Source organism: Astatotilapia calliptera, chromosome 3 (assembly GCF_964374335.1).
Source record: "Astatotilapia calliptera chromosome 3, fAstCal68.1, whole genome shotgun sequence".
Classification (NCBI taxonomy): Eukaryota; Metazoa; Chordata; class Actinopteri; order Cichliformes; family Cichlidae; genus Astatotilapia; species Astatotilapia calliptera.
In genome coordinates, this window is record NC_137424.1 from 17,885,526 (window position 1) to 17,901,458 (window position 15,933).

General features: G+C 40.7%; 1 protein-coding gene across 3 annotated transcripts in view; it reads right to left on the minus strand.

The window, feature by feature from the left end:
- LOC145425228 (protein TANC1-like) overlaps positions 1 to 15,933 on the minus strand; it is a 192,904-nt gene that overhangs the window by 136,457 nt on the left and 40,514 nt on the right. The window contains exon 11 of one of the 3 annotated variants that reach the window (XM_080298194.1): positions 14,357 to 14,890. The exons of the other annotated variants lie outside the window; for them this stretch is intronic. Within the exon in view, the coding sequence (XP_080154320.1) occupies positions 14,825 to 14,890 (66 nt within the window). The 3' untranslated portion in view covers positions 14,357 to 14,824. Of the gene's footprint in view, positions 1 to 14,356; positions 14,891 to 15,933 lie in introns of those variants that run through there. 3 annotated transcript variants of the gene reach the window in all.

Genomic DNA, 15,933 nt, shown 5'->3' on the forward strand with positions numbered 1-15,933 from the left:
ACCCGTTATGGTAAAATTTTTCAAAATCGGTTAGGTGAAAATTGTTATAGGACGGCACTGGAAGATGCTAAGAAGCACATAGCCCGGAGGTTACGCTCCCTCCTGGCCGTGGACGCGCGGTCTTGACCTGTCGGCGAACAGGGGTAGTTCAGTTTGGCTTTAACTGTGGGGTACAGGGCATCCCGAAATAAGCTAGGAGTTACCGAGACTCCTCATCGTTTAAAACGGTGTCATGTGCTTGTTTGGACAAAGTTAAATTGAGTTAGGGATTTAGAAGTTAGGTCAGAAACTGTTCCCAGAAGTAACAGATACTGTTTAATTGATTACAAAAAAGCGAAGCTTTCTTCGGTTGGACCCGTTATGATAAATTTGTCGAAATTGTTTAGGTTCTTTAGAAATCAGGCCATAGGCTGTTCTGGAGGAAACAGATACTGGTTAATTGATTACAAAAAAGTGAAGCTTTCTTCGGTTGGACCCGTTAACTTAAATTTGTCGAAATTTGTTAGGTGCTGAATCTGTCAGGCCTGTCAGTAATTGTAAATATAAGACGTCTTTGTAATATAAAATAGAAGAGTTTTGTCTGAGCTTTGTGTGACCCTGTGTGTGACGTGCAGCTGCAGCGCTGCGAGCTATTTTTAGACGGTGTGTGAACATGCAAATGAGCTGTGACGCGCACAGAGGACTTTTGTTGCTGTTTAGCGTGTTTTTGAGTTTTATAATTTTGATTTGCAAACAATGATACATGCCTGTAAGTAAAACGCTGATTTTGCTGATTATGATACTACAAATAAGGTGTTGAATGACTAGGGTGTGAATGATGTTGGAGTTTAAAGCTGAAACTCAGAGAGGAGTGTGTTGGGAGACTGGCATGTAGTCTGCAGTGCAAAGGTGGGCGTCTTGCCTGCTAGTCTATTTAACAGTAATGAAAATGATATTAAATAAATCTCTCAGTGTGTTGATACAGGTGGCTATGGGGCTGGACCAACTGCCCCCACAAGCACGGCGGCCGAAGCAAAATTATAGTAATGGAAACCAAACTCAGCAAGAATCAGCAGCTGTGGAAAAGACAGCAGCTAGCAGAGAATTAAAGGAGAAATTAAGAGAAGTTTTACACATAAAATTGCGGCCAACAGACTTGTGGAGGTTGGGAAGGCGCCTGGAGCATCACAACAAGAAGGTGAAACAAAAACACACACAAGCAGAGAAATGTGAGAGAGAGGCACGTGCTAGAGAAATGCCTCGTTTGAGAAAAAAACGTTAAATTAGCCCATGTACAAACGCACATACACGCAATGAAGAAACAGCTTACACCCATGAACATGTGAAGATTTTCCAGCAACTTTAAAGCAGTGAAACTTAACATACACCCGCCGTTACACAATAAAGTTTATCCACTACTAACAAATAAACCCTCTGGGTTGCAGGATAACAACTTAACTTCAAAAAAAAAAAAAAAAATCACAACCAGTGATAACACGACAAATTTAGTGGTTAATAAAAGTCAAATTGTGACATGTTTTCTTCTGATTGATTAATACAAGTGATTACTGAATGAAAGAAAATTCCATTTTTGTGCTTTAAACATGATCTTAAGAATTTTAACATGTACCTGTGTTGTCCTGTCAGCTTGGTGGGTTATGAGAGGATTATATGGTGAAAAAAAAAAAAAAAAAAAGGGGGAGAGAAGGCTGACACAGGGCCTGGTCCCGTTGTTTTTCCCCTCTCTGAGTAACACAGCCAATACAACATGATTTTCCTGTTCGTTTGTTTTTGTTTTGTTTTGTTTTTTTTTTTCTCTTTATGCTTGATTACAGGCTGCTTTGTCGGCCCGGAAAAGCCGAGGCTGACCCTGGACTCCTGCTCTCCCCTCTACCATCTTTGCTCTCTCCTCTACCATCTTTGATGTGACCCTGACTAAATGCTAAAGCAGCTGAACCCGCAACAACAACTTGAAAATGTCAACAGTGCTGCAGGAAAATGATCTCATGCAGCAAAGACGGAGAGCGGTAATCCAAGGCCCGTTTCACAACACGGGGAGATTTCTGTCAGCGTCTTTTCTTTCTGAGAAGACTGAGAAAGGCCCGGCTCCCACCACCGATTCTGACCACCTTATATAAAGGAACTATTGAGAGCATCCTGAGCAGCTATATCACTGTCTGGTTCGGGAACAGCACCATGCCGGACAGACAAGCACTACAGAGGGTTGTGCAATCAGCTGAGCGCACCATCCGCTCCGAGCACCCTGACCTGCACTCAATCTACAGCAGGCGGTGCTGGACCAAGGCCAGGAAGATGGTGAAGGACCTCAGCCATCCCAACAACAGACTGTTCTCTCTGTTGCTGTGTACGTGACAAATAAACATCTGGATTTGGAAAACGAGGCACTCGCAAAGCCACCAGCATTGTGCCTGATTGGACACACCCCTCTCACACACTCTTTACATTCTTGCCATATGGAAAAAGACAGCTTCAGCTGACAGAGCTGTGACGAGACGCCCATCAAGCCCAGATGAAAAGTGAGGCCGAGCAAAACCATGCTGACCTTAACCACTCTGCATTAAAACTGTGCAGGACAGTGACGGACCAACAATGACCATCGGGCAGCAAAAAGGGCGTGCCAGGGACAGGAGGAGTAACTGAGGTCACCTCAGAATGGACAAAACACCAGGAGAAAATAAGCTGAAGGCACAGGTGTCGGGGCTCGGCCAGGAGCTGACCTCTGAGAAGAGCCGAACAGCAGAGCCGCAAAAGGCCGTGGAGCAAAGCAAGGAAAACATCAATGGACTTAAATCTGATTTCTACGGAAAAGACTCTGAGGTTTCTGCCCTCAATAAGACCTCGAGGCATCAGAGCAGAAACTGAGCATGGCCCAGGAGGAGCTAGCTGAAAATCGAACCCATCAGGCTTGGAGTCCAAGACACCGGACTTGAAATCAGGCCAGAGCATCCTGGAGCTAGATGAGCAGTGTGATTTGTCCGGTCTGCTATGGAGCGAACGTTAGGGGGATGGCTTCCTGTCGCCTCTGCCGTCCTCCGATCGCTCAGCGTCCTGGGCTGCCCAGCTCTGGACTGAACGCTCGGGCCGAGACACCCTAAGAACCATGGACTCCATTCCCGTGGAATGGGACCACGACTACGACCTCAGCCGTGGGCTTGAGAGTGCAAGAAGGGATCCCAGAGAGCCTTGAGGCCTGTGTAAAACTAACAGAACAAAGATTGAGGTCTTCCACTGGGGAGGTGGAAGCTGCAGACTCTCCTATACACCTTCTGGATGTCAGCCGTTCCACCTGCAAACAAACGGACAGCAGTCGTACTTCTGCAAGCAACAAACGGACATCCAGACAATTGAGCTGCGTATCAAAACCCTGAAGGAAGACCGAAGCAAAAGGGTCAAGTTAAGGAGGAGCGAAATAAGGAGAAGATGCTGGACACTGGAGAAAAGGACTGCCTCAATTGGGGCCAGAACCAGTATGGACAGAACTCTGAGCAGCAGCACCAATGGATGCAAACAGACTGAAAATGAGGAGGGCAGGACCCAGGGCACGCTTCAGGCCGTGGTTTACCCAGAACACTACAACAGGAAAGCGATGAACACAAACACCCACACAAACACACACATCTACACATCAGAGTGAAAAGAAACATACATATGAACATATGCACTCGTTGATTGAGGGAGAAATGACACACACACACACACACACACACACAAATTAAAATGTTGATTCAATGAACTGAGAAGTGATCCACACACACACACACACGCTGATGCAATGAAGAATGCTTTACTAACAAATGCTGCACACAAACATCCAAATACGGAGTTGGTTACAACAGCAAGAACTGATTGATCATTTATTGCTTAAATGTATTTCATGCCACGCAGAGGGCATTTGTGTAGATTTAGAGGACGTGGTCTGAAGCACTTTGATAATGAAAACAATGTCTGTGCGTGATGTCTGTTTATGGCTCAAAGCCTCCACTGAATTGTTTACTGTGCTTCACACAGTCTAACAAGGAGCAGTGATACAGAGCGAAAATGATGAATGAATGGTGTGAGTTTTATTTCGAAGAGATTATGAAAAGGTTGTGTTGATTCAACTTAGTTGTTTACGTTTTTGCCAAGGTAAAGAGTTGGTGTGTAACTAGTGTCCACGATTGAGTCAAGTAAATCCAACATGTTTTGTTGGTGCAAAAAGGAGTTTTGGTTGATCTTTGGGTTTTGTTTGACACTAGGTTGATTCCATCAGTGAGGTTTGGATTGTTCTCTTTCTCTGAGAGAGAGAAAGATGGTTTGAACTTTGGACATGTTTGCAATGGGCCCCAGTATCTGTTATTATATGAGTGTTTTATTGTTTACGTTTGTTTTTGCTTTTGTTACAGTGCACTGAGATAAGAACATCTGAGAGGTGTGATCCACCGGTGGTGATATTTTGGTATTTTGTGAGTTCCTGATTTAACAAATCAGCTCTTTAATCCAGGCCTGAGAGATTGAACTTTAAAGCGCTATAAAATATTCTTATTGAAAACAGTCGCAAAGTATTTTTTCTCCATGATTATAATGGGCTTGGGAGAAAATTCACTTATATGGGACACTGATCCTGAAGCCTAAAAGGATTGCAGCGAGTCAATCCAGTCCAAAGAAGGAAAAACAAACAAGGAGCTGTTTCCTTTAAAATGATGACGTCATCTTGCTGGTGATGGAGCCTCGAATAGGCTGCGCGTGAGACTCCATTATCAGCAACTTTTGGTATGAATGTGTGTGGATGTATGCATATGACTGACGACTAAAAGTCATGGACTGACGACTAAAAGTTTAACTGACTTGATACTAAGACAAAAACGGTACTGACTTTAGGATTATTGAATGTCCACAGACAATTCACCCAGCCTGTAAAAGAAGGGTGGATGTTTTGTTTTGCTTTGTTTTGTCTGCAAGGACAGAAGAATGACAGAGACTAAAGAGCTGTAGCTTCACAGCAGTGTGAACTGCAGACTGAACCCTTTGGTTGCTAATTTTGAGCTACTGATGTTTGCATTAAGGAAATTGTGTTTTAGTAGCTGTGTTTTAATTAAGGTATTACATTATATTGTTGGGAATATTAAACGCTAAAGTGAAGAAAAGGTTTGATCCCACTCATGACTGAGCATGTTATTATTAACCATAGTGGGTCACTATAGAGAGTCAATTAATTTTAGAAAAAAAAACAAACAAACAAAAAACCCTCCACCGAGGCCTATGAATAAGAGGGGAATGATAGACAGCCACACTCAAAATGGAGATATGTAATGATAAACACTGGTCCCCGTCTTTTGGGCGCTCTCTTGAAGTAGTCAACAATTTAAAAGTAAGATAAAATAACAGGGGCATGTGCTGAGGGGTGGTGCTGCACAAGAACAAGAGTAAAATAAAGAAAATATTGTTTTTAGTTTTGAGAAGTGCAAATTAAAATGTACCATTACACTCAGAGGATCAATATGAAGCTTGATATTTGTTAATTTTGAATGAAGTACATGACTGGTGACTGTTCTGTCCTGAGCTTTTGTTTTTACAGCACCCGCTTGATCACACCAACAGTTTCTCGCCACCGAAGAGGGGTACTTGAAAAAAATAAAGAACGGGGAGGAATATCATCAAAACTGGAAACAGGTAATCCCCAAAGGGGGTGATAATGCCATAACTTTCACTATGGTCAAATTCTCAAAATTTGACCCTCAAAAATTCTTCAAACATTTAGACACAAAGTGGAGATTTAGATAAATATAATGTCGTAAACCACATAAGCATGAAGTATTTGATTCAATAAGATGGTGAAGTAACAAGCAGCAAAAGGTTGATCATGTTAATGGTGTTTATTCAAGGGTGCAGAGGAGATTATTATTATTAAAGACAACAAATGAAATAACGAAAAGTAGAAGTGGAAAAATTTGCGTTAACGGTAATAAAATCAAAACAAAAAGGAATACTAACTAAAACTGTACTGAATGTTCACAAAACTAACTAAAATTAACTAGATTTATAGCAAAATGTGTTTGGTTGCATTGATGTGTGCGTGCCCTGCTGTAGTGAAATTAAGGTAGTACGTTAGTCGAGTCGTCTGGGTTGCTGCTCCGTTCACGCGCAGAATCTGGTCAGGAAAAGTCGGGAGACAGCGCCAGAATAGAATTGAGGATGATTTTAATATGACTGTTTTGTAGACATAACAAGAGTCTTGTAGTGGAGAGGGACGTAATGTCCTCCTGAGACCCAGAGAATAAGAAAAAACAGGGAGAAAATATTTTCGTTTTTTCTTTTTTCTTTTTTTTCTTTTTCTTTTAAATGAATCAAGTGTTATTAAAATAACAATCTCATAAGATGAAGATCAGGGGCCAACCCAGAAGTCACTGACACTTCACTAACTGTAAACTATTGGTTTAGGAATAAGTGATGGCACTGACCTTTCTATTTCACAAAAGTTAATTTATTTAGGATATCTGAGTAAGTACTGATTTTATTTGGAGACACAAAGGAACATTTGGCACTTCCCTCATCTCACATCTGTTTCATTGTTGTACCCAATCATTCTACAACTGAAATGCCTTGGACTGCTAACCATTTCAGGCAAGTGGAGGGAATCATATTTTGCTAGATTCTCATCAGATTGGGGCTTCCTTTTATTGATCTTTGGAGAGAAGTCTTCATTACTGGTATTATTCAGGTCTTGTTCACATGTTTGTCCCAGGTTTCTCAGCCAAGAGGAGCTTAAACCCCAGATACTGTCAGTTCTTTTCACACGTTGAGATCACTGATAACTCTCAGCAACGACGTGATCTCGTAGGAACAATTAGGTGTTATGGATTCAACTATAATTGCGACTCTTATTTTTTACTTTACTGGAAAACATTTCTGCATTTTACCCATATTTTATTTTTAACTCAAAATCAAAATTCCAGATTCTACTACATGTTGGTTTTGCACCAGATAGGACGACAGATTTCAGGTGGCCCTGTGTCTTTCTCTATTACATCTGCCACTGCATCTCGATAATCTTTGTGTGGCTTTTAGTGGGTCCTGACCCTCTCATATTTTGAAAAATCTATGTTTGAATCTCCCTTAATAATTGTGTTAAGAATTCTCTCCGCCTTTGTCAAAAGTTGTGTATTAGGAAAAAGTGAAATAAATATAAATATAAAGTCCCAATGTGTAGAGCACACATTAATAAATTAGTCATGTTCCCTGTGAAAGTAAATGAGCCTAATTCTTAAAGACCCCTGAAATTATTTACCAGATGTTTATTTTTTGAATAAAATAAAAATCTGAGTTTAACAAAACATTTTAAATGTAAATATCAAGCTTACCTTTCTTTCTTCCATAAAATGTGCTTGTGGGCACGCCAGCCATTTTGAAAAGGTGGGAAAAACAATTGGCAAGGCCACACCCCCACACATGGGATATAATTTTAAAGGTTCTGTTGTCCTCTCTAAGAAACATCAGGACTTAGAGGAGTGGCAAGTAGAGTATGAGAGCTACAAGCAAAAAACTAAATGTGTACTACAGTGCGCAAAAATGAATTACTGGGTCATCAGGGGGTCTTGAGGGACATTTATAAAACAAAAAATCCCACAAACTTTAAAAGTGCACTTGAAAAGCTCACACAAGAAGGTTAATCTAGCTTACCTAGAAGACCTCATCAGGGGGAGCACACTCCCCCTCTTTGAAGAGCTCACCCACTTAACTCGCATCCCAAGAAAACAGCTCACCCCAGATAAGGCAGCGTGATGTATCCCGAGATAACAGGACTGGGACATCTAAATAAAGGTGTGAAACAATCGCCTTCAAAAGGTTATCAATTAACTTTAACCAAAATTAGGACCACTCGGTGCGGCAAGAGTTAATAGTTATTAGTCTCAACACCCAAGGATAATTAGAAGAGCATGACTGATATGATGCAACTGAGATTTTGTTACACTTAACTTTTGCAAAACACAAATAAAACTAAATTGAAACTAAGGATTTTCAGAAAATAAAAACTAGACTAAACTAGCAAAGAATTGGTAAAAACTAATTACAACTGGCAAAAAATTGAAAATCTGGAGTCGAAACTAAATAAAAGATAAAACCTAATGAAAATGGCGAAACGTTTAAAACTCTGGTGCAGAGATTGGCAAATCTGACCAGGAACGTTATAAAATGGATTGTCAGAACAGTCAGCGTTAAAGCCACTTTTGACAGTCCATACTAGGATGGCATTGGACATCTTGGGGGTGGAAAGGGGTTGGTGTGACCAAGGTGTGGTTTGGCTTGTTGTATGTATATTTGAGATCATATGGCTCTGGATGGACCAGTTACCAGGGCATGGAAGGAGGACAGACTCATTAAAGGAGGAGAAGGCATTTCCTGGGATTGGAGATCCTCTGGGTGAGTGGTTGATTAAAAGCATGCATAAAATAGAAGTTATCTGTTGTTATTGATTGGTAATAGATTGATAATTGGCCTCATTTACAGCTGTATTGACTTGTTGTGGACGTAGTCGACTTCAGGTTTAAACCCTCTCATTAACAGGTTGAAAATAGTGATATTAAAGGAAGAGTATGCAGCGCCACCCTGTCAGACGCCAGTGATGGTGGAGCTCACTGATGAATCAGGTGAGCTGGATTCATGGCTGATTCAAAACTAAGATCCCCCTGCTGTGGTCAGTAAGGGGAGAAAAGGGGGAAATAAAATCAAGAATTAAAGAGGCATTTATAAACGTTTAGGTGTCAAGTGAAACGGGACAAAAGGGGGTGTTTTACTGTTATTTTCAATGTCAGCATTATTATTGTATGAGAATCATGCAACAAGCATTGCATCGATGATCATTTATTGAAGCTTTTGACCTTATACTAACATCTGTGTTCCTGTGATTGTTATAACCTCTGATGAATCTTCCATTTACAGGTGTTAGGATAATGATATAATTTTTCATTGCAGGTGTAATCATGATCATTTTTATACATATTGCAACTTGTTGCTCATTGTAGAGTTGTGCTCAAGTTAATAAGGGTTAAAAGCTACAGTCAGCGCGAATGTCTGACTGATCTATTGAGGGGAAAGGCTTCGAGCATAGAAGGCCGCACGCGCTTACAAAACACTGATATCATGTTATTCTTTGTGATCTTTTCTTCAATTATGTCTTTAAGGTTAGTTTAAATAGTGGCAGTTAATTAAACGAGATTTATTAAAATATTAAATACCTGAGTCAGAACGTTACACGCAGATCACCTTAAGAGTCTGGGAAACTTTGTAGCTGCCTAACTTTTTTTTGAATGTTCTAGCTCCGTTGATTTGACACATTGGAATGTGTCAAAAAAGGGGGGGAGGTTGAGCTTTAACATCAAACCAGGATTATTTGAACATTTTATAACTTCATTTGTGTCTTTAATAATTTAGGAATGGTAAAGCTTAAGCTAATAGTGGTCCGAGAAGACGGACCTTTTAGAGAATCAGTGAAAAAGCATAAACTATCACTTTCATGTTTAATCATTACTCATTGAAATGAACTGAATAGCGTTTAGAAGATTTGTTAATTTTTTGTCTTTTGTTAAAAAGAGGGGTTTCAATAATTTTCAGACACACCTTGCAAATGTGCTTATAACGAGTTGGCACTCGGCCTTTTGAAGGTCAGAAGCTTCGTTCGGCGTGACTGTCCGGACTGATAAAGTGTAAGAAATGCCTTGAGTGCGGAGGGCTAAATGCAAACACTGCTTACACACACATAAGATATGATTAGAATAAGTCCCTGGGACATTCTGAATGTTTTAGACCAATTCTGAATCACTAGAAGGTCAGTAGATAATAACATTAGATTATTAGGGTTAGGAAGAGAGGTGTTTTGGTTTTCTGTCTCTTACAGAGAAAGGAACAGACACCAGACGAGGTCACAGAGATGCGAGGATCCTCCGTAGCAGAGTCAGACACAGTGACTGCCGAGACATCAACTGGGTCCAAGGGTCATGGCGTTTGGGCTCCAGCTAGTCACCACAAAAGGATGGATCCCATAAACACAGCAATAACCATGAAGGGGTTGGCGGAAATCCGGGAACACCAGACCAACGAAGTTCGAGAGGCTTTTGGGCAAAAAGGGGACACCTTCCTGTTCCTTTTTCTGGAGAATACACAGATCGTTGTTTGAAATCGGAGCAGAATAATCCCCTGATCTGTGTTACGACTGAAGGGTTGTCTAACCCCTAAGGTTGAGGAATTAAGAGCAGAGGATCACCCAACTGGACGACACTGGTAGCTGCAGCAATAAAATAAAGGTTAAGAGCTCTTCGGACAGAGGTTCTAGTCTACGTCTGAATGGTATCAGGGAACACCAAATAAAGCTGTGGGAGAACAGGGGAGTGTCATCTGGACCTGCTATCCTTGTAGTAATAGTTTGTCTTGCACCTGACTTGCGTAAACACAGAGGTCATCTTACATATGGTTTGCCCCTCAGGGGGACAAAGGACCTCAGGAGTGAGAAGAGATGAACCCGGCCACACTGGGCTACAGGGTGTTTGTGAGGTCATTATTCTAATGACCTCATCAGGGGGAATTGTAAGATTATGATATTATTTTATGCCATGTTATACCCCTAATTAAAGATTGTGAATTATTATGTAGTTTTAGTTTGCATTATTCTCCTGAATTAGAAGAAGCTGATAACTATTGCATTAGTTAAACTGATTTGCATTACATTAAATTGCTGACTTGTTGTGAATGAATGATATTGTTTTATGATGCATTATATTGCTGAGTTATAAGAAATACTGTTCGCAGAAGGTTATTGTCTAATTTGTCTGAGTAGAAGAGAACAGAGTGTGCTGGAGTTTTCTGCCCCATTTCAGCAGGAGCAGATAAACAGGGAGCCAAGGTCGTAGCTTAGGCGCTGTGTGAGAGAGAGCATGTGAATGTTTAGGCTTTTTATGATAAGGTGGAGGCACCAGAGGTTATAAAAGTTTGAGCAATGCTCCACCATTTTGAGATTTTGAGGCTGTCTGCATCAGTGTCCATCTCCCACGTGTGTGATCATTAAATCATCGTTTGACTCAACCCGGCCGGACCAGTGTTGTTATTGTGGTTTTTGCTCTTGTCTCCATCCCCAATATTTTGAACCTTAACAGTATGAACCAACAAACCATTTTTCATCATGACAATAAAAAATAAATCTAAAGGAGATAAACATCACAACTGTTCAACCAAGCATTAAGTCCATTTTGAAACAAAGAACGATGTACACTCAGCCAATCACATGGCAGCAACTCAATGCAGTGTAAAAGGTGAGATGTAAAATAAAACAATTAAAAATATTAATTAATCTTAATCAATCTTAAAATATGAAGCAATCTTCTAACTCCCCTTTACATACAAAGCTGTGGCCAACCTTACAAACCATTTTGAATTTTTTCCAGCCGAGGCGTTCAAAATAACCAAACTGCTAATAGTCACGGTTTAATTTGGGCAGCTGCCTGCCTAATATAATGTAAAATCATCACAATATTTTACACAAAGAGAGTAAATGTATCCTTGTACTCAGCTAAGACAGCTGGGCTGCTGTGGCTTGTGTTTATGTTCACAGTGACATCTGATTTAAAAGCAGACTGTCATGGTTGCGGCTGTGTGCAGGCAGGATGAGGACCCAAACGCAAGCTCACGGAGGCAGGAATGAACTCAAAACACAGCTTTATTGCTGGAGAGAGAAACCATACAACCTAAACGAGGAAACTCTAACGTAATACACAGAGAAACACACGGCCATGAATGAGGGAGAACGCGACACAGAACTGAGGGAGACGCAGACATAAATACACAGAGGGTTAACGAGGGAAGTGGGAGCACACGGGGAACACAGGTGACACTGATAATCATAACAAGACACGGCAGGAGTGAACGCAACACTGACGGGAGACTGTCAAAGTAAAACAGGAAGTACACGGAGGTTCAGAGAGGAGGAGAGACAGCACGGGGAGAGCACGGACATAACGGGCTGGGAAAACATGGAATAAAACTCAAGGAGGGGAAACGAGGGCTCACAGATAAACAGAGGGGCACACAGGAGGTAATCAAATAAGGAACATCTTAACAGAAACCATGGCATAAATAAAGAACAACACACAAAACATACGAAAACTAAGAATGCTGGGCCAACATGGCCCAGGATCATGACAGACAGCAAAAGACACTGAGCAGCATATCAGTCAGCATGGGAAAAATGCCATAGATTTAAGGAACCAGGCTAAAATAATTGGTTTCTAGTGGGTTCTATTGTAAGTGCTCTATATTTCAGCATGACATACTGTATGCATCCTACACTGAGAACCCTTGAAGCTGATCATCAGGGTATGCTGTGTACTTCTTACACAGAAGATAAAATAACATGCAAAGATTTTAGATGGTTGTGGTTGGTCCTTACACACAGATGTAAGGTCAAAAAAAAAAATCACCCACAATGGATCGTTCACAGACGCTGGTCCAGTGGAACCCACTTCCACAAAGGCTGCACCTGCTCTGGCAGAACAGGAAGCATCAACTACAGAGTAGCTATTTTCATAATTAAGACATCAACTATAGGTGTTCCCAAAATGTGCCATGTTGTCTGCACACCTGACAGCTCAATAAGTCCTGTGTTGATTACAGATGGTGGTTGTTTCCAGAAACAGCACTTGCATAAAACAAGTACAGAGCACTTTATGAGCCAACCTGCTTCTTTAATGAGCATTTAGGTTGTTTGTATTCAGTGTTCACAGATAATATGCTCATTAAAAGGGGGGATCCACTATGTCCTTCTTCACAATCCTGTCTGCCAACTTTAAGAAGAAATCAGAGTGACGCAGGAGCTTTAAAACAGTGTTCAGAATAATCAGTGATGCTTTTATCTGAACTGATGACAGATAAAGATGAACGTGAGTGTGGCAGAAGAGTCAGTTCTCCCTCTTTCTTGGAAGTATACAAAAGTCTGTTGTTTCTAAAAAGTTCATAAACAAACAACAAGTTCTTACAGAATGAGACGTGAAGCCTGGAGACGAGCAGTTCAGACACGCTGTTATTAAATTCTACCTGAGCAGGTTATAGTTCACCTCAGTTACGGAAGAACAAATAACACTTGGCTCTGGGAGCTTCAGTTTTTATACACTGTCGTAGCACCACCCTAAGCCATCATTTGCATCAACACCTCCATCACTAGCCCAGCAGTTCTAAGAAACTTCTCTGTTTGTGGTTCAGAACCTAATGTGACACCAATGAGCACAACAGCATGCAGCTGCAGGTTGTTGTTCATACCTGGCTTTACAATAAAGAGCCATGTTTGCAGGCAGCTGTTTGAAGTTTTGTGTAAAATATCATTTTTATAGAAATAAACCAAATGTGTCTAAATATATTAAGTAAACAATCAGAATAAGAACATTTTGAAATAAAATCCAAAAACTGCATCTGGCTTAGTTTTTGTTGAATAAATAATGACTCTGTGTAATATGTCATGTGTTGTATATGTAAGTTGTATTTGTACAATGAAGCCAGGCTTTCTTTGTGTTAGCTGCCTGACAGAACCTAAAACTCTAGTCAGAGATTGCAGGTGTCACAACAGACATGATCAGCTTTCTCTGTCGATCCTATCTTTCTGTTTCACACTCTGTGCACTCATAGAAATAAATCTTTAAAAAAAAACAATCACATGACTCTTCTTCCACACAACATGATCCCTGAGTGCCGCCTGCTCCAACCAGACATGTTCTCACAGCGACGATGGTGATAATTAAAATCTACAAAGAACGTGATAAACATTATTAAAATGCAGCACTGTTAAAGCAACGTGATTAATGCTGCATTAAAATGAGCCTTTAGCACATAGAGATGATTCAACAGTTTCATTTGACTTCATTGTTTCTAAGGCAGATGCTACACCAGTGAAGGTGCACTTAGTTTTCACACACTGCTTCTGCATTGTGTCTTAGTTTTAGTGGATTAAATAATGACACAGTGTTTGTTTGTTTTTCTTTAGTAACAAATGACCTCAGACCAGCTTATAATATTTTATAAACAAATAAGCATAAATGCATAAACTCAGCCTGGAATCACATGGGATAAACATGGGATGTGCATTTTTTTTATTTGTTTTGTGTTACTGAGTCTTGCAAGAATGCCAACCTTACCAGCAGCAGCTTGGTTTTTTTGTTTGTTGTTTTTTTAATTGAATGAGTGCTGAAAGTTGAGCAACAGCTGTGACAACGAGAGAAGATGGAGCCAATTAGAAACAACTGTGAAAATGTACAATATGCAAGCTAAGAAAGCAAAGTGTAGCAATGTTGCCATCATTTTTGTTATTGTGGGATTTTTTTCAACATTCACTGAAAATCACTTCTCTCATATTTCCTCTTTATTATTTTCATCACTGTTTAAGAAACGTAACAAAGTCTTATAAAGCATCTAAACCAGCATCATGAAGTGATGTTTAAAGATGGCAGCAAGCTCACAGCATCTCTCAACTCAAGAGCAACATTCAAAGTGCACAGGCTGAAGGAAAGTATTGATTTTATCACATGCAATTACAATACGCCTTTTCATCTGTATCTGGATGTACAATGGGTATCGTTGTTTGTCCCAGCAGTTTACAATACAGAATGTGCACGTCTGTGGGGCTTTTATAAAGATTTCTATTTGCATTGATACAATTGCTTGGATCACAAATTGTTCTAACTTGATTAAAGTCACCAATGATAAAGGTATTCTTGCGCTTACAGTTACCATTATTATCTCTGTTTGCTATCAGATCATCACATCCCCCTTGTGGGATCATGTTGATGATCTGCTGGTTTTCTGAACACGTCCGTTAGTCATGCAGAGCACAGTGCCAGAGAGCGCCACCAGCAGGAACATGGAAGTCTTCATTGTATTTCTATATCGAAAAAGTAAACAGAGTGAATATATAAATCAGTATTATTTCATTTCATTTATTAACTTGTTTATTTTTCCATTTTCCTAAATGTTAATCGTGCTTAACTATTAAAGTAAAAATACAGATAGATAGGAAACTCTCTGAAAAGTCAAACTGTTTTCAGTGAGTTTATATATTTGCCAGAGGAAAGGTCAGAATCTGCATATCTGACCACTTTGAATCAATTTATATCTAAACAGAAATCAGTAAAAGTTAAAATCAGTTTATCAATATCCTCACTTATGAGGATATTGATATCCGTATAACTGGAGTTATTATAGATTTTCATACATGACATTTGTGAAAAAGGCGAGGGTGTCAGGGTCCCTGTGTCTACCCGGTCGCCTCAGTGTGGCTACATGTGTTTTTTTGTTTTGATTTTGTCCCCGCTCTCTCCCTCCCTCCTTCTCTCACTGCCTGGGCGGAGCTCATCTGTGGGCTCCTGCCCTTGGCCCACGCACCTGGTGACACCTGTGGCTCATCACCCAACAGTGTTCCAGTCCCCTTATAAGATGGCAGCACTGTATTTCTCGTCGCTGGACCGTTGCCGACTCTCGTCAGTGTTAACCCCAGCTCAGTTCGTTCTCGTGTTTCCCTAGCGATCTTCTTACAGTAACCTTTTGCATCTCTGTGAATAGATTTCCCTGGACCTGCCCCTGTGTTACCTGAGCGATCAAGTGTGTGAGGATTGGAGCGAGCTTTTGTGTTTCTTGTGGAGTGTGAAGAGGAGCGTGGAGCGTGGATGGAGTGAGGACTTTGGAGCGTGTGTGGACTGCAAGTGTCTTTCCCCCCTCCTGTTCGTGTGTGGATTCCCGGAACCCGTCTTTTCCCCACTGTGTAAATAGATCACCTGGTGCTTCTGTAAATAAAAAACCTTTATTGTTCCCTACTCAGAGCCTACGCGTGAGTCCGTTCAGTCCCGTTGTGACAGAGGGTAAGGACGTAAATCGACTGGTAAAGAGGGACTGGTGAAGAGTCTGCAGCCGCAGCACCGATCCATCTGT